The 23,165-nt window shown below is 54.1% G+C and overlaps 12 protein-coding genes across 12 annotated transcripts; 5 read left to right on the top strand and 7 right to left on the bottom strand.

Moving 5' to 3' along the window:
• Nucleotides 1-135: 135 nt before the first annotated feature.
• On the bottom strand, nucleotides 136-569 carry CLAFUR5_02807 (Replication factor A protein 3; the record flags this gene model as incomplete). Its single annotated transcript, XM_047901955.1, has 3 exons — nucleotides 136-209; nucleotides 265-373; nucleotides 423-569. The coding sequence occupies 3 exons, from the start codon at nucleotides 567-569 to the stop codon at nucleotides 136-138; spliced, it is 330 nt and encodes a 109-aa protein (XP_047758589.1).
• A 528-nt stretch (nucleotides 570-1,097) lies between these two features.
• CLAFUR5_02806 (DNA-dependent metalloprotease WSS1 2) lies at nucleotides 1,098-2,294 on the bottom strand (the record flags this gene model as incomplete). Its single annotated transcript, XM_047901954.1, has 1 exon — nucleotides 1,098-2,294. The coding sequence occupies one exon, from the start codon at nucleotides 2,292-2,294 to the stop codon at nucleotides 1,098-1,100; it is 1,197 nt and encodes a 398-aa protein (XP_047758588.1).
• A 950-nt stretch (nucleotides 2,295-3,244) lies between these two features.
• Nucleotides 3,245-4,237, top strand: CLAFUR5_02805 (Alkali-sensitive linkage protein 1; the record flags this gene model as incomplete). The annotated part of the gene is made up of 2 exons (XM_047901953.1): nucleotides 3,245-3,793; nucleotides 3,890-4,237. The coding sequence occupies 2 exons, from the start codon at nucleotides 3,245-3,247 to the stop codon at nucleotides 4,235-4,237; spliced, it is 897 nt and encodes a 298-aa protein (XP_047757920.1).
• An 83-nt stretch (nucleotides 4,238-4,320) lies between these two features.
• On the bottom strand, nucleotides 4,321-5,798 carry CLAFUR5_02804 (uncharacterized protein; the record flags this gene model as incomplete). The annotated part of the gene is made up of 2 exons (XM_047901952.1): nucleotides 4,321-5,218; nucleotides 5,272-5,798. 2 exons carry the CDS (start codon nucleotides 5,796-5,798, stop codon nucleotides 4,321-4,323), a joined length of 1,425 nt encoding a protein of 474 aa, XP_047758586.1.
• Nucleotides 5,799-6,729: 931 nt separating this feature from the next.
• Nucleotides 6,730-8,413, top strand: CLAFUR5_02803 (FAD-dependent monooxygenase sdcF; the record flags this gene model as incomplete). The annotated part of the gene is made up of 3 exons (XM_047901951.1): nucleotides 6,730-6,804; nucleotides 6,855-8,001; nucleotides 8,052-8,413. The coding sequence occupies 3 exons, from the start codon at nucleotides 6,730-6,732 to the stop codon at nucleotides 8,411-8,413; spliced, it is 1,584 nt and encodes a 527-aa protein (XP_047758585.1).
• Nucleotides 8,414-8,708: 295 nt separating this feature from the next.
• Nucleotides 8,709-9,481, bottom strand: CLAFUR5_02802 (uncharacterized protein; the record flags this gene model as incomplete). The annotated part of the gene is made up of 2 exons (XM_047901950.1): nucleotides 8,709-8,938; nucleotides 8,989-9,481. 2 exons carry the CDS (start codon nucleotides 9,479-9,481, stop codon nucleotides 8,709-8,711), a joined length of 723 nt encoding a protein of 240 aa, XP_047758584.1.
• A 1,441-nt stretch (nucleotides 9,482-10,922) lies between these two features.
• CLAFUR5_02801 (uncharacterized protein) lies at nucleotides 10,923-13,674 on the top strand (the record flags this gene model as incomplete). Its single annotated transcript, XM_047901949.1, has 5 exons — nucleotides 10,923-10,945; nucleotides 11,002-11,328; nucleotides 11,380-12,065; nucleotides 12,147-12,232; nucleotides 12,289-13,674. The coding sequence occupies 5 exons, from the start codon at nucleotides 10,923-10,925 to the stop codon at nucleotides 13,672-13,674; spliced, it is 2,508 nt and encodes an 835-aa protein (XP_047758583.1).
• A 205-nt stretch (nucleotides 13,675-13,879) lies between these two features.
• CLAFUR5_02800 (uncharacterized protein) lies at nucleotides 13,880-14,865 on the bottom strand (the record flags this gene model as incomplete). The annotated part of the gene is made up of 3 exons (XM_047901948.1): nucleotides 13,880-14,402; nucleotides 14,497-14,572; nucleotides 14,706-14,865. The coding sequence occupies 3 exons, from the start codon at nucleotides 14,863-14,865 to the stop codon at nucleotides 13,880-13,882; spliced, it is 759 nt and encodes a 252-aa protein (XP_047758582.1).
• A 600-nt stretch (nucleotides 14,866-15,465) lies between these two features.
• On the top strand, nucleotides 15,466-17,751 carry CLAFUR5_02799 (uncharacterized protein; the record flags this gene model as incomplete). The annotated part of the gene is made up of 1 exon (XM_047901947.1): nucleotides 15,466-17,751. One exon carries the CDS (start codon nucleotides 15,466-15,468, stop codon nucleotides 17,749-17,751), a length of 2,286 nt encoding a protein of 761 aa, XP_047758559.1.
• A 475-nt stretch (nucleotides 17,752-18,226) lies between these two features.
• Nucleotides 18,227-19,156, bottom strand: CLAFUR5_02798 (Short-chain dehydrogenase/reductase prx7; the record flags this gene model as incomplete). Its single annotated transcript, XM_047901946.1, has 3 exons — nucleotides 18,227-18,558; nucleotides 18,610-19,068; nucleotides 19,120-19,156. The coding sequence occupies 3 exons, from the start codon at nucleotides 19,154-19,156 to the stop codon at nucleotides 18,227-18,229; spliced, it is 828 nt and encodes a 275-aa protein (XP_047758558.1).
• Nucleotides 19,157-19,527: 371 nt separating this feature from the next.
• Nucleotides 19,528-20,316, top strand: CLAFUR5_02797 (uncharacterized protein; the record flags this gene model as incomplete). The annotated part of the gene is made up of 4 exons (XM_047901945.1): nucleotides 19,528-19,686; nucleotides 19,743-19,954; nucleotides 20,003-20,142; nucleotides 20,198-20,316. The coding sequence occupies 4 exons, from the start codon at nucleotides 19,528-19,530 to the stop codon at nucleotides 20,314-20,316; spliced, it is 630 nt and encodes a 209-aa protein (XP_047758557.1).
• A 507-nt stretch (nucleotides 20,317-20,823) lies between these two features.
• CLAFUR5_02796 (uncharacterized protein) lies at nucleotides 20,824-22,452 on the bottom strand (the record flags this gene model as incomplete). The annotated part of the gene is made up of 4 exons (XM_047901944.1): nucleotides 20,824-22,076; nucleotides 22,128-22,181; nucleotides 22,236-22,286; nucleotides 22,338-22,452. The coding sequence occupies 4 exons, from the start codon at nucleotides 22,450-22,452 to the stop codon at nucleotides 20,824-20,826; spliced, it is 1,473 nt and encodes a 490-aa protein (XP_047758556.1).
• Between the last annotated feature and the right edge of the window lie 713 nt (nucleotides 22,453-23,165).

Here is a 23,165-nt window from a genome sequence, read left to right as displayed (position 1 = left end):
CGGCCAATAGCGTACCGAAGCCATGGCGATAATCCCAACAACTAACATGATGAGGTAGTCTATCTCAACCTCACATCATGTCCTCATGGTTCCGCGAATAAAGTAGACCAGTCGTAAAGTCATAGTATTGATTCATTACTGCTCCTTCTCGTAGAAGATCTCGTGATATCGGTGCGTGGCGTCCACAACAGCTTCCACGGCACTGAAGTCTTGGAATTGTCAGTCGTGCACGTCAACCACACAGAAAGTGTATGTAGTCCATACCGATGCTGCCTTCAGGTCCCATGTCCGTGCTTGCCAATACTTTCACACTAAGGTCTTGCTGGACCTTGCCGATGATCTCAAAGGCGTGGTTGAGCTGCCAGTGTGATTCCTTGCAATGGTCAGAGTTGGGTCACAAGGCTATCGTGGTCCTTCCTTACTCTGTTGAGATGGCAAGTGATTTGTCCTCCTGCATCAAGTGTGCCTGTTTCGCCACGAAGCTGGCGGACTTTGCCTAGGATGCGGACGTTGCGGTGCGAGAATTGCTCGAGGTGCGAGGCGAGGACGCGAGGTGTTGCTTCGGACATTGTCGATTGTTTCGGAGCACAGGTATTGTCTTGTCTGGTGCTTTGATCGAGGAGAGATGTCGCTTCGAGCTGGTGAGTGGTTGATGGCACGCGTTTGAAAGTGGTTACGCGACAGAGCTCGCCGGCAAAACATTCGGCCGGGATGTTGTCTTTCCCTCATTCTACCTCCTACCTCAGTCGCTCAAGCTTCGAGCACATTGTTCGAAGTGCTAGAACTGACGTACTTTGTTCACCATACGCAGGATCCTGGAGGCCTCGAGAACGAACTCCTCGCAGCGAACTTCAGGTTGTGACGTATCGGCGAAAACGGCAAGGCTGGAATTCTCCATGCGACGCTCTTGACATACGATTGAACTTGTGCTCTATCACATGCAGCCCACAAATCAAGGACTGGCACTCGGCTTTGTACATCGAATATCGTGATTCATCTATCTCATCGCACGACCGTCCGGCCATGGTAAACCCGAAGTGGTATTTCCCTTGCCTCCAACGCCTCGCTGAACTACACACAAAGCAAGATCGACTTCATCAATGCTCAGGGGCAGCATCTTTCGCCTCCTTTTGCTTCTTCATCCTCTCCTCCGCAGCTTTCGCCATGATTTCACGCCTACTCAGCGGCTCGCAAGATGATGTAGCACGGGAGCTGCCATCTGTGCTAGCGCCCAGCACATACTCGCCGCCTTCCCACCCTCCATCATCCGCCTCTTCATCGTCTACACCTTCGTCGTTGGGATTGTAGAATTCTTGATTGCCAACGGAATGCCCGCCTCTTCTCCAATCGCTCTTCTCGACTTCTGCCTCGATCTCCTTGCAAAGCTTCCAGAAACGTTGGTCGTGGTCGCCCCAGACGTTGTGGGTCAGCTCATGGCAGAGTGTCTTCCGAATGACCTTGTAATCTCTGTAGCCATCATACGCATCCGTGCGTAACCTCAGCTCGATGACTTCGCCCCTGTTCCTGTTCAGGCCGAGCGTCCTCGATTCGTGGGTAGTGTGCTCAGCAGGATTCATCTCGGTGAGTAGACCAACAGAGAAGCCGTGCTTTCGCATAGAGGTCTTGATGCCCGCATCGTCTGCCAGCCGCTCCAGGAATCTTTGGCTCTTCTCCGGGTTGGGCAGGTAAGGCAATGGGCGTATCGTGTGAAAGGTATAACGCGCCTCGTCTTGCACCTTCATCCAATCTCGACTCTTGTTGGCCTTCACCTTACGCCCAGCCTGTAGTGCCGCCCTTCTCTTCCCCATTCTCGCTTTCCGGTCCGCAATATCGCTCTCAAGCTCCTGCACCTCAGCTGTGGTGGCACCCATAAGCACGATCTTCCTCTCCCGAATGGACTGCACAGAAAGCGTGGGATGCTTGAATGGTGGCTTTAGTAACCCGACCTTGGGTGTTATGAGAAACTTCTGGTTGGCCGGCGGAATCTGGAGGTCTTCTGCGATGCTGTCTGACAGGTCCTGGATTGTGGCGTCTTCCTGGTATATCGGTATCTCGACCGGTTTGTTGTGTAGCAGTATCGTAACCTTGTAGAGCGACTCGACTTCGACAGCTTCCTCGACTTCCTCTTCATCGAGATCGGAGGCGTTTTCGCAGCGCGACAGACTGCTGCTCCTTGTCTTGGAATCATCTTCGGCGGTCATCGCCTTCTCCTTGTCCTGAGGATATGTACAGGGTGTCACGACTGCCTCACACATCTTGAGGCAGGCGCGAGCAATCGGACAGTGTGGTAGCATGCGATCGGCGTAGGATGTAAGATAATAGTGGTGGCAATGCACAATGATGCGAGGGACAAAGGAAGAGGTGCCCTATATACATACAGTGAATCGCACAGCCTGTGATTAGGCACAAGTGCTGCGTGGTAATCGCCACGGCGTCTTCGAAGGCCTTCGGTCATCAGTCGTGAGACTGCCTGACAAATCGTCATCGGTCGTTCCTGCCTCAGCCATAAAGTCGGCCCGTGCTAAGCGAGGCGCCAAGGCCATCACTTCTGAGAGTGGTAACTGCAATCAAAACCCTTGTCACTGTCCTGACTACACCCGAGATGTTTGACGCTCGCCGCATAGGCTAAGAAGTTCAGATACCTGCGTCTGATAGATGGCTGTCTGCCGCGGTGGTCTGCTTCATGTGTCTAGCGTAGTCGTGTTCGACTTGCGTTATGTGGCTGACGGCAGATGTCCGTGAAGCAAGTGCTTTGGTGCAAACACTCCAGCTGGACCTGGACCAGAAGACAAGCACCTCCTCGGCGACATTCGACATGGAGTGCAACCAGGACCACATGTATGTCTGACTTGCTCATGCAATCTACCCGCCTGCCTTATCTGGACAGGAAAGGTCGTGACTGCCGCTACCTAGGTGACGATTCTGCTGAAGGTTCCACCACCTCGAGCTTGTACCAAGGCTTGCCTCGGCGACGACCATCACAAATACCATCAACATTGCACACGGCACATAGCCAACGACTTTGATGCAGACCAAAGCAAGCCTCATCACAAGTGCCGAGCAGCTTTTCAGTACTACTGGCGCAGATCTCAAACCCATCACAAATTGCCATTCATGTCTCGAGCGTTGAAGACATATGAAATGCGCTCTGTCCGACAATGTCAAGCCATGCCTCTGAGCATCTCGCCCCTGGATCGTGCAACAAGGCAGTCTCGGTAGCAGTTTCGTCAGACATCTTGCTGATATGTACACAATAGCTGCACTCACGATTACTGTCCTCCTTGCAGCATACAACACTTCGGCTGTCCCAACCAGCCAATCGACCTCGGGCCCGACTCCTGCGCGCAACAATGGCAAACGAGGATTGAGCTATACCAACGATACATTCACACAGCCTTACTCCCTGTCGGGACAGAATTCGCAAGTGTCCTGGGGTTATGACTGGTACTACTCGCGCTACAAGAACGACGACAACATCACGAACCCGGCGATCACCTTTTATCCCTTGCTGTTCAACGACGCCGAAAGCCTGGCGCAAGCGTGGCCTGCTGCAGCCCTGGCGGCCATAGACGACGGCGCCGATGCCTTGATGAGCTTCAATGAGCCAGACCTCTGTCACGACGGATCGGCCTGCATGACTGTTCAGCAATCTGTTGCCGCGTACAGGAGAAGTATGCAGCCCTTCGCTGGGAAAGTCCGACTAGGAGCACCTGCCATAACTCAGAATGGTCTGGACTATCTTGGCCAATTCTTGGGCAACTGTACAGAATGCACAATAGACTTCATCAACATCGTACGTATCAATTGATGCGCAGAGGGCATGGCAAGCGCTAGTGCTCTCTCTCAAAGTACTTGCACGCTAAGCAGAACTGACACGTCCCTTGCTTAGCACTGGTACAGCAACCGATATGCCTTCGCCTACCTGCAGTCTTTCGTCAAGCAAGCACATGCTGCCTATCCCAACTATCCCATCTGGTTGACAGAAGTGGGCATGGATTACAGCGAAGGCGATACATCGGATGCCGACACCCAGACTTTCATGAAGAAAGCGCTGCCGTGGCTAGATGCTGTGCCCTACGTCGAACGCTATGCGTGGTTCTACGACGGCCCTGGATTCCTCATCGATTCGAACGGCGAAGGACTTAGCGCACAAGGAACGCTGTACACCACATATACAGCGCCTTGCTCGAATTGGGATGACACTGGGGGCCCTGGTGACTTTGCGCGTAACTCATGACATGAGCTAAGAGCTTCTGCTTGTAATGTCTGCTATGTGTCCATCGTATCTCATATCTCCATCAGCATCGTCTTCCGATCCTCTTACGGGTTCGACCTCAAGGAGTACCTCCCATCTTCATCCCGCCCTATCACGTATGTGGGCGGTGGAATCGTTATGCCTGGCTCTGCTGACTCTGCGGAGAACCGGGTAGGATAGGATAGTCGACTCTTCGCCGTTGCTGTCGAGCGCTGACTTCTCGTCCGAGGTAGCACCTTCGACCTCTGACTGTCGTTACGACGCAGCATCGTTGATTTCTGACTATCGGTCCGCTGCGGCATGAACCTTGGTCGCTGACTTTGACTTCGTAGTATCATTTGTGGCTCCTCCTCCTCTTCTTTTACTCTCGGCAGCTTCGTGGCGACAATTCTGCCATTCGCATCCATGATATACTCCTCCGAACTCTCGTCATTACACATGTCCTTCTCCCACTCGTCCCACTCGGTCATCCGGCCATATGGATGCTCGTTGTCTTGCCGCCGTTCCCGTCCGTCGAGAGTCGAAAGTTCAGCTGGGGTCTGAATAGGCTTCTTACCAAATGACCCCATTGGGCCAGACGCGGCTGTCTCCGTATGTTTGCCGATCAGGCGTGGCGCTACGTGTCGAAAGAAAAGACGCAAGATCGGCAAACAGCCACAGATGATCACCAGATTGGCTTCGATGCATATCCAAATCGCGGGAGTAGAGATTGCCCATGTGGTACCGAGATCGGTGACCATAGGTGGAAGGAGCGACAAGCGGACAAGGCTTGTGATGAGTGTCAACGAGCCAATAGAGAACATGGCGACCAGGCCGAGCTTTTGCACCAAAGGCACGTGAAGCTTGGCTATTATTGGGATCGGGAGGATCAGGAGAGTCACGTCCGTCGCGGCATTGAGACCTGCTGTAGCGAGGTAGAGGGCACCTTTATTGACGCAGTGGCCTGTAGTGATTGTGATGGCCCTGCAGTCAGTTAGCAATGGCTCTGCGGCGACACTCGTGATTTGACAGCATACCAATTCCTTTCAAGGGGAGTGCAGGCAAAAGTGAAGGCAAAGCCCAGTGCGATGCTGTAGCTGACTATGAAGGTCATGATCCCGTAGACATCGTATGCGAGCCAGCGCTCCAGTGATAGTTTGCGATAGAATAGCAGGAGTGAGAACTTCGCCAGCGCCATCAAAGGAATGTAAAGTATGGAGCAGACTGAGACCAGCAGCACTGCCAGGTTCGTCTCACTGATTGTCAGATTCCATATGTGCACACCAATGTGCTCCACTGCCCATAGCCAGACTACCATGATCTGGAGTGCTACTGAGATTAGCCATGCCAGTAGCAGCGCAACGTCGCCGATGCCAAAAATGTGGGCAAGCACAGCTTTGGTATATATGCGCAGTAGAATGAAGAGCGTCGAAACGACCATTCCAACAACAGATGTTGTGATGCCAGCATTGATGTGCTTCGTCTCCGGTGGATGAGTCAAGTCTTGGACGTAGCTGGCAGGGGCTGTAGCGGCAGGAAGGTCGCCCAGACTGGTTGAAGTCATGATCGCGTAGCTCGTTGTGGTCGAGCCTGCAGCAGTGAATGTCTATGCCTCATCCCACGGCCGCATTGACTGTTCCGGTGCAGCGTGTAGCTTCGACGGTGTTGCCAAAGTTGCATATTGTTGCCATGTGTGCGAAGTGAGATCGCAACATCTCTGTCTGGCATTAGCTCTGCTTGTCACGAATCCCTCAAACAGAGTCTAGAATGCGGCGGCGGAGAGCGTGCTGCAAGGCTAGTGACCTCAATCACTTTGAGACCCAGATGGCATGTTTTATATATTACTTTCACAGCAAGACCCTGGTGCGGCGTGTGTAGGCGAGTACTGCGACAAGTTGGTAGGACCCGTGTATTCCACAGCTGCAGATCGTTTAACTGTGCCTGACGATCATGTCACAACCGGTCGGAAGTCATACTGGTTGTAGTCAATGTACTCCACTTTGCGGCTGTCGCGTGCTCGTGCTGGGTCGTGTTCCACATTTGGACGTTTGATGTTGCCGTCATGGTGAAGGAGGAAGGAACGAGGCAGTCGTTCCTGCTGCTGAAAAAGGCACCCCACAGATGCTGCCCGACACAACCTCGACTCTGCGCTGTTCTTCTTGCACATATGCCGCACGTTGCGCGTTACGGGCGTCGTGTCTGGAGGAGGTGCAACCCTGGTCTACTGACAGGCGACATCTCGGCGAGCTGCAAGCGATCACAGCTGCGTCCAATCCGCGGCGTTGGCATATCGCGTAGACGCTGAATGAGGCAAGAGTATGGTTCTTAGACCCTCGTACCAGCGACCAACTCGACTCGGGCGTTGTGGTGATGAGTCCCCGGACGATGACTTCAAGTCTGCTTGACCAGTGGCGCAGCAATGTCTTGCACCTTCGGGGAAATGTTTTGCGACAGTCTAGGACCATCACTCGTACTTCTCAGACCCGCTGGAGAGGATGACTGAAAAGATGCTCGTGCTGGCGTCCCTCCTTGCCGGCGTTGTGCTTGCTGTAGCAGAAAGTTCACATTGCGTGAAGGCCCAATCCAAACTAGCGCCAAGCCCTCGTTGTCATGAAACCAGTGTTCTGCTTTGGAAACTGCAGGCCTTGCCGAGCGCCTGATATACCCTGGATATGAAGCCTACGACATCCAAGTCAACAAGTACTTCTCCACAAGTGCCAGGCTGACACCGAGCTGCTTCCCCCGGCCTGAGGCCGCCACAGAAGTTTCCATCGCAGTCACCGCCCTGGTAGAGGCCAACAAGACCCAGCCATGCCAGTTCGCCGTCCGGAGTGGCGGCCACATGCACTATGCTGGAGCAGCTGGCATTGAAAGTGGCGTAACGATAGATCTTGGCAAGATGAACGACGTGGTTGTCAATTTTGTCCAGAATGGCACGATTTCTGTAGGTCCTGGAGCAGTCTGGGGTGACGTGTATGACACTTTGGATAAGATGGCCTTTATGGTTGTTGGGGGACGATCTTACTCTGTTGGTGTAGCCGGACTTATTCTAGGAGGCGGCAACAGTTACTTCGCCGCGCGAGAAGGATTGGCGTGCGATAACGTTGCGGAGTTCGAGGTTGTGCTCGCTGATGGCAGTATCGTGACTGCTAACAAACATGAGAACGTCGACCTCCATCAAGCATTCAAGGGTGGCGGTCCGAATTTCGGCATCGTCACAAGGGTGCACCTCGTTGCCTATCCTGGTGGCGATGTGTTTGGGGGGCTGATGCTATATCCGGAGTCGACTGCTCAGCAGCAATTTGAGGCTCTCCTGAACTATGGCGACAAGATCGAGCAGGATCCATTCGACAGCGCCATCGTGATCGAGATGTACCTGTCGGCGATGAAGGTGCCGCTCTTTATGAATGCATATGAGTATACGGCGCCGGTCCAGCATCCCGCTGTATTCGAGGAGTTCTTCGCCATTCCAGGAAATATCTCGGATACCACAGGCATTCGCAATATGACGTCCCTTGCGAGAGAGCTTGAGCAGCAAAAGACGCACAGAGTACAGTTTAGCACGCTGACCTTCAAGAACGACATACGTGTGCTGCAAAAAGCCCATGAGCTCTTCAAGCAAGTGGTAGCTATTCTCGAGGAGAAGGCAACAGGTGACTACAGCTTGATGACATTGTACCAGCCGATACCGAGGATATTTGGTCAGATTGGGAAAGTCAAAGGCGGCAACGTCTCGGCATTGGATCGCTTCGATGAGACACTTCTCAGTATGTTGTCGTACTCTCTCCAAGTTTGATGCCGAGCTGACACCTTCCAGTGTACGAGCCGTACATAGCGTGGCAGGACAGTTCACAGGATGAACTTTTCGAGGGCCAGGCCCGATGGCTTCGCGACCAGCTTTCGGCGTACGCAAAAGATATCGATGCGGACAATGAGCTCTTGTACCTCGATTATGCCGACATCAGCCAGAATCCCTTGGCCAGCTACGGGAGAGAGAATGTCGAGAAGATACGGGCTGCGGCGCAGAAATACGACCAGGTGGGGGTGTTCCAACAGATGATGCCTGGTGCCTTCAAAATATCCCGGGTGAGTAGTTTGCGGTGGTCCTGCTCCAACACCAACGGTGCTAATCCAGTCCAGGTTGCACATGATCAAAGTGCTGCCCACGATGAGCTCTAGGCGATGTCTCATAGGGACAGTCGCGACCCAAGGGTCCTAAAGGAAGAATGCCATGGTTTGTCCAATATCTCGTCTCCATGTGCACACTTTCTACGCCTAACACCCTGCCGGTCCGATGTAGTCGCTGTCCAAGCTGTACCGTATCTCCTCGAAGTCCTTGATGTAAATGCAACCCATACTCCTGCCCTTCGTGTAACGCCTGCCCATGTTTGGTGATGCCTATACAACCCACGCTTTTATACATGCAAAACCCGTGCCCAAACCTTTTCCCGACGTAATTCTCTTCGAGAGTCTGTCAGCCCTGAGTCGGTACGGCTAAATGTGAGCGTTGAAGTGCTAGAGCAAAGTCTCCTTCGGTGAATGGACGATGATCATGTGCGGTACTTAAAGTCTGGGTCAGACCGTTTGGGATGCCGTTCGGGACACCGTTGGCGAGACCGTTGGCTGTGCCATTGGGCAAGCCTTCGGATGTGCGTGGCCTCGATACTATGACGTGATCTTTCGATTGCACACGCGACATTCCGACTGCAAAGTGTTCAGCTGAAGAAACCGATATGCAGACCATATCAACTCACCATTACCAACATCATCATCGCCTTCGGCCTCTGGCTGATTGCCTAACGCCGGAGGCCTTGCAGCGCCCAAGTGTTCTCGTTGCCTCACGCCGCTCTTTTCAGTCTCCCCGCTAGTAATGCTATTTGACCTGCCGCCCTCTGTACTCTTTCCACTGAAGCTTTTCCTGCCCATGCTCAGCCAGCTGTTCCTTCTGCTGCCATGCTTCGAGCTGTTCCTCCTGCTGGGCGCCCTCGTTCCCATAGGACTGTACTGGCTCTGGAAGCTCCGCCTTCTCCATGCTTCTGCGAAGCTGAACGACTCTAGTTTCTCCTTGTGCTCTTTCTTTGGCGGTGCCCTGTACTTCGGTCGTGGCATTGGCTCACCAGGCTTGTAGACATTGCTAGGCCAGCGGTCTCTGTCGGACGCTTGTGTCGATGACTTGGACAGCTGCGAGCCATTCTCACTGCGGTTGGACTTCTTGAAGAAGTTCCTGGCTTTCTCGCGGATGGCCATGACAAGGTATGAAGCGAAGAGAGATTGCTAGGTGTAAGGATGTGGTTTCAGGCTGCAAGCAGGTCGAGACTCCGGGCTACCGCGCCATGTAAGGAAGGTTCTGAAGCAGAGTCGAGAGGGACAGCAGATGGTAACCGGTAGCTACGTCAAGCTCTTTGGTTCCGTGGTTCCGTGGTAGCGTGTTGCGGAGAGGCGCGGAGTCGAAGAGGTGGAGGAAGACGAGCGGGTGTAGATGAAAGGGTACAGTAGGTACAGTACTTCGGGGCTTTACGAAAGGTCACGAAGCGCTGGGTGGAAGCCTACTAATGCGCTGCAGCCATTTCATGGTGAGAAACCGCCGGCTTCGAAGGGCAGAAGTGCGTGCGAGCGGCGAGGGTGGAGAGACACGAGGGCAGCATGGCCACCATGCGGGAGACGGGGAGACGGAGAGACGGGTTCAAGAGGGTTTGAACCAAATCGGCCCTCTTGCCGTTCGAGGTAACATGCAGCAAGAACGTAAGCGTGCATTTGGCGCAAAAATCGCATGGGAGTTCGCGGGATGCCAACTGCTGAGGCTTCCTTCGGTCTTGTCTCCTGCCCCGTTGCGCCTCGTGCACCTTCACACAAGAGCGACGACAATTGCTGCCAGAGCAATGCATTGTCAATGTTCGCTGTTCTTGTCGGTCACCGGCGGCGGCGGCGAGCGCTGTCAGGTACATATCGATGCATGCATCACTTGGCAGCAGCTGCCCGAGAAAGCAGCCGACGACAGGACCGTTGTCGCCATCCACGGCAGTGCTCAACGGCGCGGAGCGGAATCTCAGCTCGACAGGCCGGCGGTGGTGTGAGATCACTGAGATGGATGTTGGTGCAAACCTGCGAGTGCCTCAGGAATACAACAGAGCTTCGATGCCAGAAGATGTGGCCAGATACACTCGGCGTCAAAATGGTGTAACGGTCAGCGCTAGATACCACATGGCGTCAGCGTCTGGATCATGCACCAAGCCACCAGGCTTGCAAGCAGTCGAAGCTTCCCGTGCCATCTGGCATCTGGGGATCCCGTCGCGTTCTAGAGAGATCTGCGTGCCCGGTAACCTGTTCAAGATGCTGTCGCACTGCGCTACGCCGTTCGCCTGACCCTCGGACAGAGCCGCTGGCGGCAGGCTGCATTGGTGCCAACCAATGTCTCTGCAGAACCACTCACAACCTGACCTGCCATCCACGTTTGCCAACTTTCCGCGTCAACCCGGACGACTGGCTACTACGTCTGCGTGGCAGTTCTTGGTAGATGCTGCCGCGCCCATGACGTTGTCAATCGGCATGAGCTGCAAACAGCTGCGTAGGTGCCCCGCTCAGGTAGGTGTTTGTTTGATCGTATACAGTCCCAAGCCTTTGGTATCTAACCTTGTACTGCAATCCAGTCTTGTGAAGAAACTCAGACTGCACACAGCAATCAAACAACATGGACAAGCTCAAGAAAGCACTGTAAGAAAAGCCAGTGCGTGCACTTCGTGTGCTAAGCTAATCATTCGATGCCTTAGCTCGCCAGGCTCCTCCAAGGACGATGAGGTGCTCTACGGCGATGCAGAGACGAGAACGAGGGAGGGCGCGGCCACCACGGACGCCCCAGCTGGTCACGCAGTACCACACACTGTTAGCCCAGACGCCCAGCTGCAGACCGACAAGGGACAGAAGGACCACTCGATTCTGAGACAGATTTTGAATCCCCATGGCGAGAAATATGATGCGGAAGGATATGGTTCGACTGCACACGTGGTAGGACAAGGCTCAGACATCACAGGCAGCAATACAGGTGCGGGCATTGGAAGCTCTGCCGCACAAAGTCTTCCAGACCGCACTGCTCAGACGTAAGTGGGAGCTAATATCGTTGCAATGAACAGGGGCTGACTGCTTTCTAGTACCGCCGGCCCCGATTCTCACCTCGGCCGCGACGCGCATGTAGGGCCTACGACAACCACCACGACGCCTACCACGACCAGCAGCCAACCTATCACAGAGCGGCCGCACCCACTTGGCGGCCAATCCGTAGGAGGAGATCACATCAACCCTATATCGAGGCCAGAAGACCGTGCCGTACAACATGGAACAGACTCGCATCTAGGGCGCGACGCGGGCATTGCTGGTGGCCTTGGAGCAGCTGGCGTGGGAGCTGGAGCATATAGCCAGCACGACCGGGCGGGAGACCACGTCACTCCCACCACTGAGCAGGCAAACACTGCGGTAGTAGACCGCCCTCACCCACTGGGTGGTCATGATGCCCCAGGAGACCACATTAACCCGATCTCCGCTCCAGAAGACCCAGCTGCTGCCTCGTCTACTGTCGGAAGTCATTCGCAACTTGGCCGTGACGCTGGTATCGCCGGTGTCGGTGCTGCAGGCTTGGGTGCTGGCTACGCTGCTCACGAGCACAATCAGAATCAATCGACTCCTTTGACCGGCACGACTGGCGCAGGAACTACTGGTATTGGTGGGAGCACCGTCCCTTCACAGTTGAACGCGGCGCCACGTGATGTGCAAGACGCTACCTACACTGCTCGCCAGTACAACATTCCAGGCGACAATTGCAGTGGAGCTCCGGCTGAAGGTGCGTACAACCCCTAGAGGATGACATAGACAGTTTTCGCTGGGCGTCAACGTCTTTGCATGCTAACTGAATCGATCACAGGCTACGTCCACCACACACATGGTCCCCACTCGACCGACATTGCCAACAGGCTTGATCCACATGTCCCCGGAGAATTTCCCACCGAGGTATGCGCAGCAGTTCCATTTGACATTCCGTCACTTCGTTAACGAACCTGTTTTAGTCGGGTGTAGATCGTCACGGCGCTGGTGGATCGGCGAGCGCTGCACCTCTTACTTCCATTCCCGATCGCGACCCAAGCTTGACGCAAGCACAACCTGGGCAGACCGGCGATCACCACTATGGTCGCGACGCTGCTCTTGGAGCTGGCGCTGGCGCTGCTGGATATGGAGCTTATGAAGCTGCTCAGGGTAGGGGCGACACTGGTCCAGCAAGCAAGACCATCGGTCCACACGATAGTAACATCGCCAACATTGTTGATCCGAGAGTTCAACCAGAGCCTGAGAAGATGAAGGACTCGAAGACAACCGGACCACACTCCTCGGATCTAGCGAACAAGGCCGATCCACGTGTGAAGGAGACTTCGACTGTTGGTGGTGGCGCCATTGGCACTCAGAGCGACCACAAGCCCACGGTGGGCGAGAAGCTGTATCCAGACAGCACACCCACTGACCGTCCATCTACCGAGCATACAGGCACTGGACAGGACTTGAAGGGTACCGAAGACCAGCACCACGGACGTGACGCAGCACTCGTTGGAGGTGCGGGTGCATTGGGAGGCGCTGGCGCTTATGCCGCGACCAGAGATCATGACAAGCCGATTACGGAGCAGCTCGCTTCGACTCACGGCACTCAAACTCAACCAGCTTATCACGCCACAACAGACTCCTCTGCCGCCACCCAGCCAGGTACGAACCTTCCAGATTCTCGTCACCGCAACAAAGAGGCCGCGCATGCTGGTGAGGCAGGACTTGCCGGCACTGGAGCTGGTGCTGGCGCGGGTGCATTTGCCTCGGGCGACCAGTCTGCAGCAAAGAAGACCGGCCCGGCTGCTGGACCTTCAGACACCCCAGTGCAACACACTGGTGATCCAAAGTCAATCGCTGCCACCCACAGGGATGATAAGGGCCATTCTTCGCACACCAAGGAAGAGGAGAAGGAGAAGAAACCAAGCCTCATCCACCGCATCCTGCACCCAGGCGAGGGTAAAGAGAAGGAAAAGGAGTCACACCACGATGAGAAGAAGCACGACAACAGCAGCGGTAGCCACTCCCACTCCCACGATGAGCACAACAAGCTGCACAAGAAAGCGCTCGGCGAGGGCAAGACCACCGAAGAGGCGGCACAGCACGCAGGCGGCAACGATGGTCGTGTCATTGAACCTCATACCGGACTGCCGATGAACACGGCGAAGTACGGTACCGGACAGGGTGGCACCGATGGTGCTCAGAACATCGCAGGGTACCATGAGACTGATCCTGCTATTCGTAATGCTACGACCGGAACTGGCGTTGGAGCTGGAACAAGTGCGGGACATGCTCAGCCGGGACAGGAGGGTGTTGCTGGGCCGGACTGGGATGCCATCAAGAAAGCCAACACGCCCTACTAAGTGCAACGAGGGAGGTAATGAGGTGACGGCCGAGAGCATATGACAGTTGATGTCGATCCTTTTCGTGATACACCCTGTATTTAACGCGCGCATTTACTCGTTGAACGTTACGACACAACTGGGCACGGTGTAATGTAAGTCTTTTTGCAATACACAAGGTTTTGTCAGCACAAGCACGTCTTGAACTTATCACCCATGATTGGCCTTAGGCTGGGCCACGAGCCAATTCCTCAATCTGCCGCCAGTACCTGTCCGCGTCCTCCCTGACTAGTGCGCAGTGCGGAGCTTCTGCAAAGATATCTTCCGTTACAAGATAGCCCGCTCGCTTTGCCTCCTGCGCATGCTCATGGACTTCTTTCCACGGCACGAGAGCGTCCTGTTTCGTGTACATGTACAGCCTGTCGAGGCTCAAATCGAACAGATTAGGGTCATTCTCGAGTCGTCGCAGACGTGAGATAATGTCTTCCCGTCTGAGCAGCGTCACATGCAGGAACCAGCCGGTGTAGGTCCAAGCAGTAAGGACCCAGGTTCCGATGAAGCGTATGATTGGGTTGCTAGGCAGTTGCATCACCATTGCTCGAATTCCGAGTCCGCGGTGAGGACGACTGGGCTGACAGTCGAGGACCTGGCGGTCGAAGATCTTCCCGTGTCCCTGATTTCTGAGGATTGTGGCTAGGCGAGTGGAAGCGATGCCGCCGCCGTTTGACATCGAGTGGAGAAGGATCGGCCTAGATGTAGACTGTCAGAATACTGCTACTGTTATACATGCACGGAGAACCAATGGAATGGCGAAAGTCCCTCGGTTTCGAAAAAGGCACCCACCTGTCCTTGTCTGACGAGCCCTTATAGCTGACGATCACAGCGGCAGCCACATTCAACCGATCAGCCTGCTTCGCATCTATCGTACGTCAGAAGGGATGCACTAGAAGCATATTGATATACAATGGATTTGAGGACACTGCAAGCAGGCAGGCGAATCATTGCCTCGTGAGGCTCTCCATAGCAGGAGCTCACGAGCCGCCGGTTCTTACCTGCTGCAATGCCCGCATTCAAATGATATATCTTCGCAGGACACAGACCGCTGGCAAATGTGTCTTTGATGGAAGACTGCACGAGAAGAATGGCAGAGTCTGGAAAGAGCACCTGATAGCCTTGGGTGTACTTGGCGATATGTTTGAGCTGAGCACTCATGAAGGTGCAGAAGACAATGAGAGCAGGTGACTTTGCTGAACCAGCGTGTTTGTTCTCTGGTCGACATAGCGAAATGGTGGGGGCTGATAGTGTTGAAGCCCTCGATACCGGGGTTTTCCAATGAAGACATGTTCGCTGGCAGAGATGATGTTTGGGTCGGTATGTGGCCTGGCCGGTGTCGTATGCTATTAGGCCTTGTAGTATGTAATGTCGAAGCTTGGGGAGGATAACTGGGGGAGGAGTATCTATGCCGCGGGATTCTGCGTGGGGTGTAAGATATGTAGAAGAAAATGATTAGAAGATCACCTAGCCTTGTACGTGCAGACGCATGGTGGGTGCCATGGAAATGGCATGGCGGAAGACGACCAGCCCGATGATGTTGACCTCGGGAGCGAGAGCGAACGGAAGACGGTTCCTGGACGACTCGAGTCTCGAGAATCGAGAATCGAGATAGAATATAAAGTTTTGCGATAGGCGGCCCGCTGCCGGCGGATCAATTCAGCCGAGACAGAGCTGGAGATGTCAGAAATTTGGAGGCAAGGCCGAACGAGGCGAAGAGCGCAGACAACAACATCACGTCTCGTGATAGTCGCGTTCAAGATGCCGAAGCGCAAGATCGCTGCTTTGGAGAAGGTCGAGGCGGATCTGCCGGCACTCCAGGATAAGATTCGACGAGATCCCACGTCTTACCGCCAGGACTTCGCAAACCAGTACGGGCAATATGTCTCGATCAAAGAGATCCTGCTGCAGTCGCCCACCACTACCGGCGACAACGGCGTAGTATCACTGCGAAACCTCATCGACTTCGTTGCTCACGTCGCCGACTGTTACCCTGACCTGACTGCCGACTTCCCAAAGGACCTCATCAACTTGATCGAATTGCACCATGCATCGCTGGATCCCGAGCTCAGAGACAAGATCGTAGGCAGCATCGTGCTCTTGCGAAAGAAGGAGATTGTAGACTCGAATACCCTGCTCAATACACTATGGAAGCTGCTCCTCTCCACACCCTCGAAAGCACTACGAGCACTGTGTTTCCAGAAAATCGTTTCAGATCTGCGCACAGCCAACAGCAAGACCAAGAACCACAAGCTGAATCGCAACATCCAGACGATATGCTACAATGCCATTGCAGACGATCCAGCATCGCCAAAGGGACTATGGGCAGTCAAGCTTACGCGAGAGCTCTGGAAGAGACAGGTCTGGGCAGATGCAAAAGCTGTGAGTGTCATGGAGATCGCTGCCCTCAGTCAGGATTCGAAAGTCGTGACAAGCGGCGTCCGCTTCTTCCTGGGATCGGACCAGGAGCGAGAGCAAGCTGCCGAGGAGAGTGATGATGAGAGCGATGTGGATGTGGCCAAGATCAAGCACCAGGTCGGCATCAACAAGAAATCTACGAAGCGAAACAAGGAAATCAAGGCCGCGCAAGCCAAGGTGAAGCGCAAGGAGAAGAGGAAGAACACGCACCAGACACTCAACTTCAGCGCGCTGCATCTGCTGCACGATCCGCAGGGATTCGCAGAGAAGCTGTTCCAGCAGCATCTCCAGCCAGCTCAACCAAAGGTGCGGCTGGTGCTTGAGCAAAAGCTGTTCGTGTTGCAGCTCGTCAGTCGACTCACTGGTCTGCACAAGCTGACCATAATTCCGTTGTACTCTTACTTCATCAGATTCTTGTCGCCGAAGCAACCTTCTGTGACCAGCTTTCTTGCGAATTTGGCTCAGGCTACACACAGCTTGGTCCCACCTGATGTTCTGGAGCCCCTTGTACAGAAGATTGCGAACGAGTTTGTTTCGGAAGCTGCAGCATCAGAGGTTGCATCAGCAGGTCTCAACGGCATTCGCGAGATCTGTGTTCGACAACCACTAGCCATGACGGAGACTCTTCTGCAAGATCTTGTCCAGTATCGAAAGAGTAAGGACAAGGGTGTGCAGATGGCAGCTAGAGGTCTGCTTTCGCTGTACAGAGACGTCGGCGCGCAGATGTTGAAGAAGAAAGACCGGGGGCGCGATGCTGCGCTCAAGCTGAGAGTAGGCGAGAACCAGGGTCCAAGATTCGGCGAGGTTGACGGAGGGGGCATCGAAGGCATCGAGCTGTTGGAGAAGTGGCGAGAGGAGCAGGGCATTGACAGTGATGACGACGAGGAGGCCTGGAAGAATTGGGATGCCCAGAGTGATGACAGTGAAAGTGATGGCGGCTGGATCAATGTTGAGAGTGAAGGCGAAGACATTGAGATCTCAGATTCTGAAGACGACAAGCCCGCTGGGAAGAAAGCCAAGGCTGGATCGAAAGACTCCGACAAAGAGAATAAGAACGAGCAAGATGCTGATGAGGGAGACGACGTTGACGAAGCGAAGAGCAGGCAGACTGCTTCCTTGGAGCCAGAGGCAGCCCTGAAACGCGAGGAAGCACGCATGTCCAAACTCGCTACGACCAGGATATTGACACCCGCCGATCTCGAGAAACTAAAAGAACTACGCCAAACAGCAGCGATCACAGCAGCCATGCCTACTGCCAAACGTCGCAAGCTTCAGCAACAGCAAGAAGCCGCGCGTTCCAATCGACATGCCGATGACGAAGTCACAGCCGAGCAGATTGCGGGTCTTGCTAAGTACGGCGAGAAGCTGACCAAGGAAGAGAAGATCCGGATGGCCAAGGGTGATAAGGAGGACGGCAACGACCACCGCTCGACCACAGCACGCAGAAAGGAGAAGAAGGAAGCCGAGGGCAAGAGCACCACCAACAAGGAGAAGGCACGTAAGAAGAACTTCATGATGACACTTGGTAAGGCGAAGAGAAAAGGAAAGAGAAGTCTGGTGGAGCACCGCAGAATCCTCAAGGCCCATGTGGACAGAGGTAAAAGAGGTGGTCGAAGAGGAAACAACTAAAAAAGTGCTTCTGAAGTTTTTGGTGCGTCACATCGTAATAGCTTGATACCCATTGGTTCTGCCTACTACAAAATGGCATCTGGAAGGTCTAAGTTCTCGCCATCCATCGCGCGGAAAAGTGGTTCCCATACCGTCGTGGCTCGCTTCGTCTTATAAACATTACCTGGCTCTGGCATATCATAGTACACCAACTGGTCAGCAGATCCCTCCAGCGTCTGCCCGGCCATGCCTCGCTCATCGTCGATGAATTCGTCGTGCGCTTTGATGATCGTCTCGACTGGTGTAACACTGCAGTCCTCCATCAGCGAGATTGCTTTGGATCCGTTGGCTAGGGACGACACTCACCATTCCGGCGTCATAGCCTCAATCATCTCCTGTGGGACGATGGGCGTTTGCACAGCTCCCGGTAGCACACAGTTCACATAGATCCCCTCCTTCGCCTTCAACAACGGTGCCACGCCTCTCACGTACTGTATCATAGCTGCTTTCGCCCCACAATACTCCGGATATGACCTGTGGGGGAAGATACATAGATGCGACCTTTGTTGATCTCAAGAGCGAGGCCGTATAGCTTGTTGGCCGGGATGGTGGTCCCAAAATCGTCAGTGAGTGGCGCACCACCATCGACAAGACGGAGGACCTTTTTCGAAATATCGCTGGCTGGAGTGAACAGGGCTGGAGGAAAGCCTGCCCATCCACCCTCACCCGTCAGGTTGGTTTCGACAATGCCAGGACATATGCTATTGACACGGATTCCATCTTGGAGGAACCGGTTCGCGATCGCGCGGCCGAAGCCTACCACGCCATCTGCAACCCACGTCAGTATACAAGCAAATTATGCAACTCGTAGCAACCTACGCTTCGCGGCCGTGTACATCGGGGAGTAGTGCGAGGGGTAAAAGCCACCACAGCTCGCTGTCAGAATCAGGCTGGCTCCCTTTCCTTTGTGCTCACTGCGGCGGAAGTAGTGCTGAGCAAGGTAGCAGGTCAGGATCAAGCCCTTCAGATCAACGTCTATCGATCGAAGGTCTGGCGGCGGTAGTGGATCTGTCCTTTGAGTCTTGTAAAAGTCCTGTGACTCGATCACGCCTGCATTCGCAAACACAAAATCGATATTTCGTCGATGACTGCTCTCGAAGACCTTCGGCAAGACCGATGCCAGTTGGTCGTAGTCCGTCACGTCGGCTTTGTGCGACTTGATCCTAGACGATGACTTCTCGACCTCATCAAGTCGCGGTTGACTGACATCGATAACGTGAACAGTCCAGTCACCACGCTCGACGAGTGCCTGCGTAACGGCGAGGCCCATGCCACTGGCTGCGAATTATGTCAGATGCCGGCACTGATGAGTCTGCTCGCATCACGTACCGCCTCCTGTGATAATCGCGACCTTGTTCTCCGCCATACTGTTCGATGCTGTGCGTTCGACTGGGAGGAATGGCTTTCGCAGCTCCGCTTAGATGCTGAGGTGCGCTCGATCACAGAGAGAGGTCAGAGCCTATAGCTAGCAACGACTGGCACCGTCCGTCTGATGTGGACATGGCTAAATGTTAGGCTGCTACACTTCGATAAGCGATGTTAGCTTCATGAGACGTTTTCCGGAAAGAGGTAGGCTATGAGACAAGGCTCGAGTATTTCGAAGCATCAAAGATGTCTTCATCGTCGGAGATTCAGCTCACACCTACCTGGCTGGCTCACGGGTTCAGTCTGGACACACCGTTCGAGCATCGATTCAGGCGCTCGTGTTATGGTGTGCATTACTAACAGCTGGCCGCAATGTCCTCAGGTGTACCTTCGACGGATGCTCTGTTCAGAGAAGTCTGGTCAGAATACGGTGTCAGCATATGTTTCATACTGCTGCGGTTCTACGCCAGATTAAAGTTCTTCGGAATCAGGAATCTGGACATCGGAGATGCATTCGCAGGCCTTGCGTTGGTGAGTAGTTGCTGTTGCTGGGCTGCTCGATGAGTGTTTGCTGATCGCCACGATAGATCTTTTACACACTGGAGACCGCCGGCATATACAACTTTACGCAGCTGGGCAACAACATCGGCCTCAACGAGGAGACGGCCATGTTGATCCCCGACAGTCAGGTTCCAGCCGTGACGTTGGGCTCGAAGCTGGCTTTCATGAATTGGATATGGTATATCAGTTTGATCTGGTCGCTGGAAGGCGTGTTGTGGACCATTTACGTCAAGCTTGGGTAAGATGGAGCCGAGGCGATGGACTGTTTAGATACTGACTGTGGTAGGACCGGCGTTGCGCGACAAGAAGTGGCCGTCAAGGCTTTCTCCATCTTCACATTCTGTACCTGGCTAGCCTGTGTCCTTACACACGTCTGCATATGCATGCCAGCATCGAGATCGTGGCAAGTCAAGGCGTATGCTGGAGGTAGGAATGAGCGCAACACGCGAAGAGGATCGAATATCTACTGACACAGGATTAGACAACTGCACTGTCCGCACGCCCAGTTACATCGTGATTGCGGTGCTCAACAGCCTCACGGATCTCGGTATTATCATACTACCAATGCCACTTCTGTTCAAGGTCAAAGTGCCCTTGTAGCAGAAGATCGTTCTGATCGGCTTGTTCTCGCTGGGTTTTTTCGTCATCGTGGCAACCATCATGACTGCGAAGCGCGTACCGAAAGCCGTACTGGCCGCGGGTCTACTCCAAGATCAGCTCTCCCAGCTGATGGCGGTCGTCAGCACGACGGAGATCTCCTCGTACCCGGCGAACATCGTTGCAGCGGCCAGCTCTGCTCTGAACGAAGCTTACTGCCATGCAATCTTCGTTGTCGTGATGGTCTCAATGGCCTTCGGTATCGTTGGGTTGATCGCGTGTGCGTGTTGCAAGGATGTCGATCACAAGATGACAAACCAGATCGAGGTCTATCTCGAGAACAATAGACTGGCTGACAGAAACAGGCACCACTGAAAGGCTTGTGAGATGCACATTCCATTCCATCATCATAGGGATCGATATTTGTAGATAAGTCCAGAAGTATTATAGATCCAATCCTAGGTACAAGCACTTGCCACCAAGAGACATTAGGTACAAAGCGAAGCCACATCAAACTGTGGCCGCCGAGTGGCTGCTCGACTTGTTCGACTTGCTCGACTTGGTCGACTTCACTTTGGGTTTCTTTGTCAATTTCTTGGTCTTCAGTTTAGCAAAAGCAGACTGACGGCGGGCATGCTTCTGGGATGTATCCGTTTGTGCCTTCCATATTGCTCCTGCGAGTGCAAGATCGAAACCTTTGGCAACGTGCATCTTGTCATTGTCGACCATACCAACAATGGCTTTGTTCTCAAACGCCGACTTGGTTGCTCCAAGACGAAGTTGGTTAGCGTGCAGGACGGCTTCGCGGTTTTTGTGACCACCTGTACTCATGGGCGGCATTGGCACTTTGAAGACACCGTAGTGCTGTCGAGCTCTGATTCGGATTTTGCTCGTCGTGACGCTCTTCGTGTCGCTCTTCGTGTCGCTCTTCTTGTCGCTCTTCGTGACCTTCGGCTTCACCTTCCACGTTGAACGTCTGAAGTGTCCCCGGCGGAGATCGAAGACTGGCGCGTTTTGCTTATCGGTAAAAGTTCTGTCGTTGATTCTGTACAGAGCTTCGCCAGACTCGTGAAAGATGACCCCATCCTTCATGGTGAGTGTGGTTGCATGCTCAGCGGCGTGTCCGGCGAAAACCTCTGTAGGCGTCGGCAAATCCGCTAGGCTAGCAGCTGTGATTCGAGTGATATTGGTGCGGGTGGATGGGGCTGGTGTATCCGTTCCAGATGTCGTTATAGCAGCCGTATCATGGTGGACGACATCCTGTTCTACAGCGGGGGCTGGCGTGATGTCTGACGTGACTAAGGGTGTTTCGCGGGTTGTTGCTGGAACGATCACAGCGACAGGCACAGGCTCAGGCGCTATAGCCTCATGGCTTGCAACTTGTTCAATGGCAACAGGTGCTTCGGGTGGAACGACCAGTGCTGCTGGCTCAACGCTAGTCGTCTCGATAGTCGTGGCTGCAACGCCATGGTCGTCTGGTACAGGGACCGGTGCAATCGGTGCCTCGGGTTCCTTTGCTACAGGAGGCTCAACAGCGGGAGGCTCGACAGCGGGAGGCTCGACAGGAGGAGGCTCGACAGGAGGAGGCTCGACAGGAGGAGGCTCGACAGGAGGAGGCTCGACAGGAGGAGGCTCGACTGAAGGTGATGGCGACGGCTCGATTATTGGCACAATCTTCAAGGTGTCATCCTCCTTTATGACCACTGCCGGCGTGGCGTCAACATGCTCGGGGTCCACGGAAGGGGGTGCAGGTGGAGGAACCGCTGGGACTGTTAGCAAACATGTTGACTTCCACTTGATAGCTACCAGCTCACCTTCAGATTCAGGCGCTGGGTCATCCGCAGGTGGTGCAGGTTCAGGTTCAGGAACTGCTGGGGCTGTTAACAACAATGTTGGCCTCCACATGAGAGCTTCCAGCTCACCTTCAGGTTCAGGTGCTGGGTCATCCGCAGGTGGTTCAGGTGGAGGTGCCGCTGGGACTGTCAGCAAAGATGTTGGCTTCCGCTTGATGGTCACCAACTCACCTTCAGGTTCAGGCTCAGGCTCTGGGTCATCCGCAGTTGGCTCGCGTTCTGTTGGAGGCGGGAGGCCAAATTCGTCGACTGGCTGAGGTGGATCTGGCTGAGGTGGATCGTCCATACTGACGATGAGCACGGAGCTCGAATTCAAAGCAATGGTGTTGTTCTCATTATCCGTTTGTCGGAGTGGTGTAAAGAAGCTACGGGGCAAAGGCGATTAACTGAAAGTCCGATGAAAATATCCAAACGCCGAAACCAGAAGACAAGAAGCTGTGTAGTCGGGTGGACGGTAGATGCAAATATCCAAATGATGCGTGTTGTTGAAAGTATTGTCCAAGAAGATGGCAAGCCAGACGAGCAAGGAACGCCCGCCCGCACTGTTGTGTCGTTTACAGTTGGCAGGTGGTGCTGTGCGAAGCAGGGATCGTCAGAGAAGGTACGGCTCGAACAGAACATAGTGCTCATTGCCTAGCAGATCGTGTTTTCAAGACTGGCACTTAATGTCTGCGAAGCCTGTTCGCCCAAGCTCGCAATCCCTCATGTCGCGCTGTGTATTGCACATTTTGTGTAATATATTGTCAAAGCTGCTGTGCAGCTGGGCAATGCGCTTTGCTTGAGTCGTTGGTCTCGCTTCCCGTCTCTCTGCAAATCTCCCCACCTTCTCAATGCTCGCACACTTGCTCTTGCCTTCGCGGTGTATTGGATCGACGCGCGCGCGCTATGTCTATCAGTTGTCTGGGGCCTGAGGTACCCGAAGCACGTTACGAACATCGTTGTTGCTGTCGATATCTGGCGGCTGTGCCAATGAAGATGTCCGAGCCTTCTGCTGACTAT

This window comes from Fulvia fulva, chromosome 2, assembly GCF_020509005.1.
Source record: "Fulvia fulva chromosome 2, complete sequence".
Classification (NCBI taxonomy): Eukaryota; Fungi; Ascomycota; class Dothideomycetes; order Mycosphaerellales; family Mycosphaerellaceae; genus Fulvia; species Fulvia fulva.
Note: the sequence above shows the minus strand (reverse complement) of the source record. Positions and strands in the feature narration are given on the sequence as shown.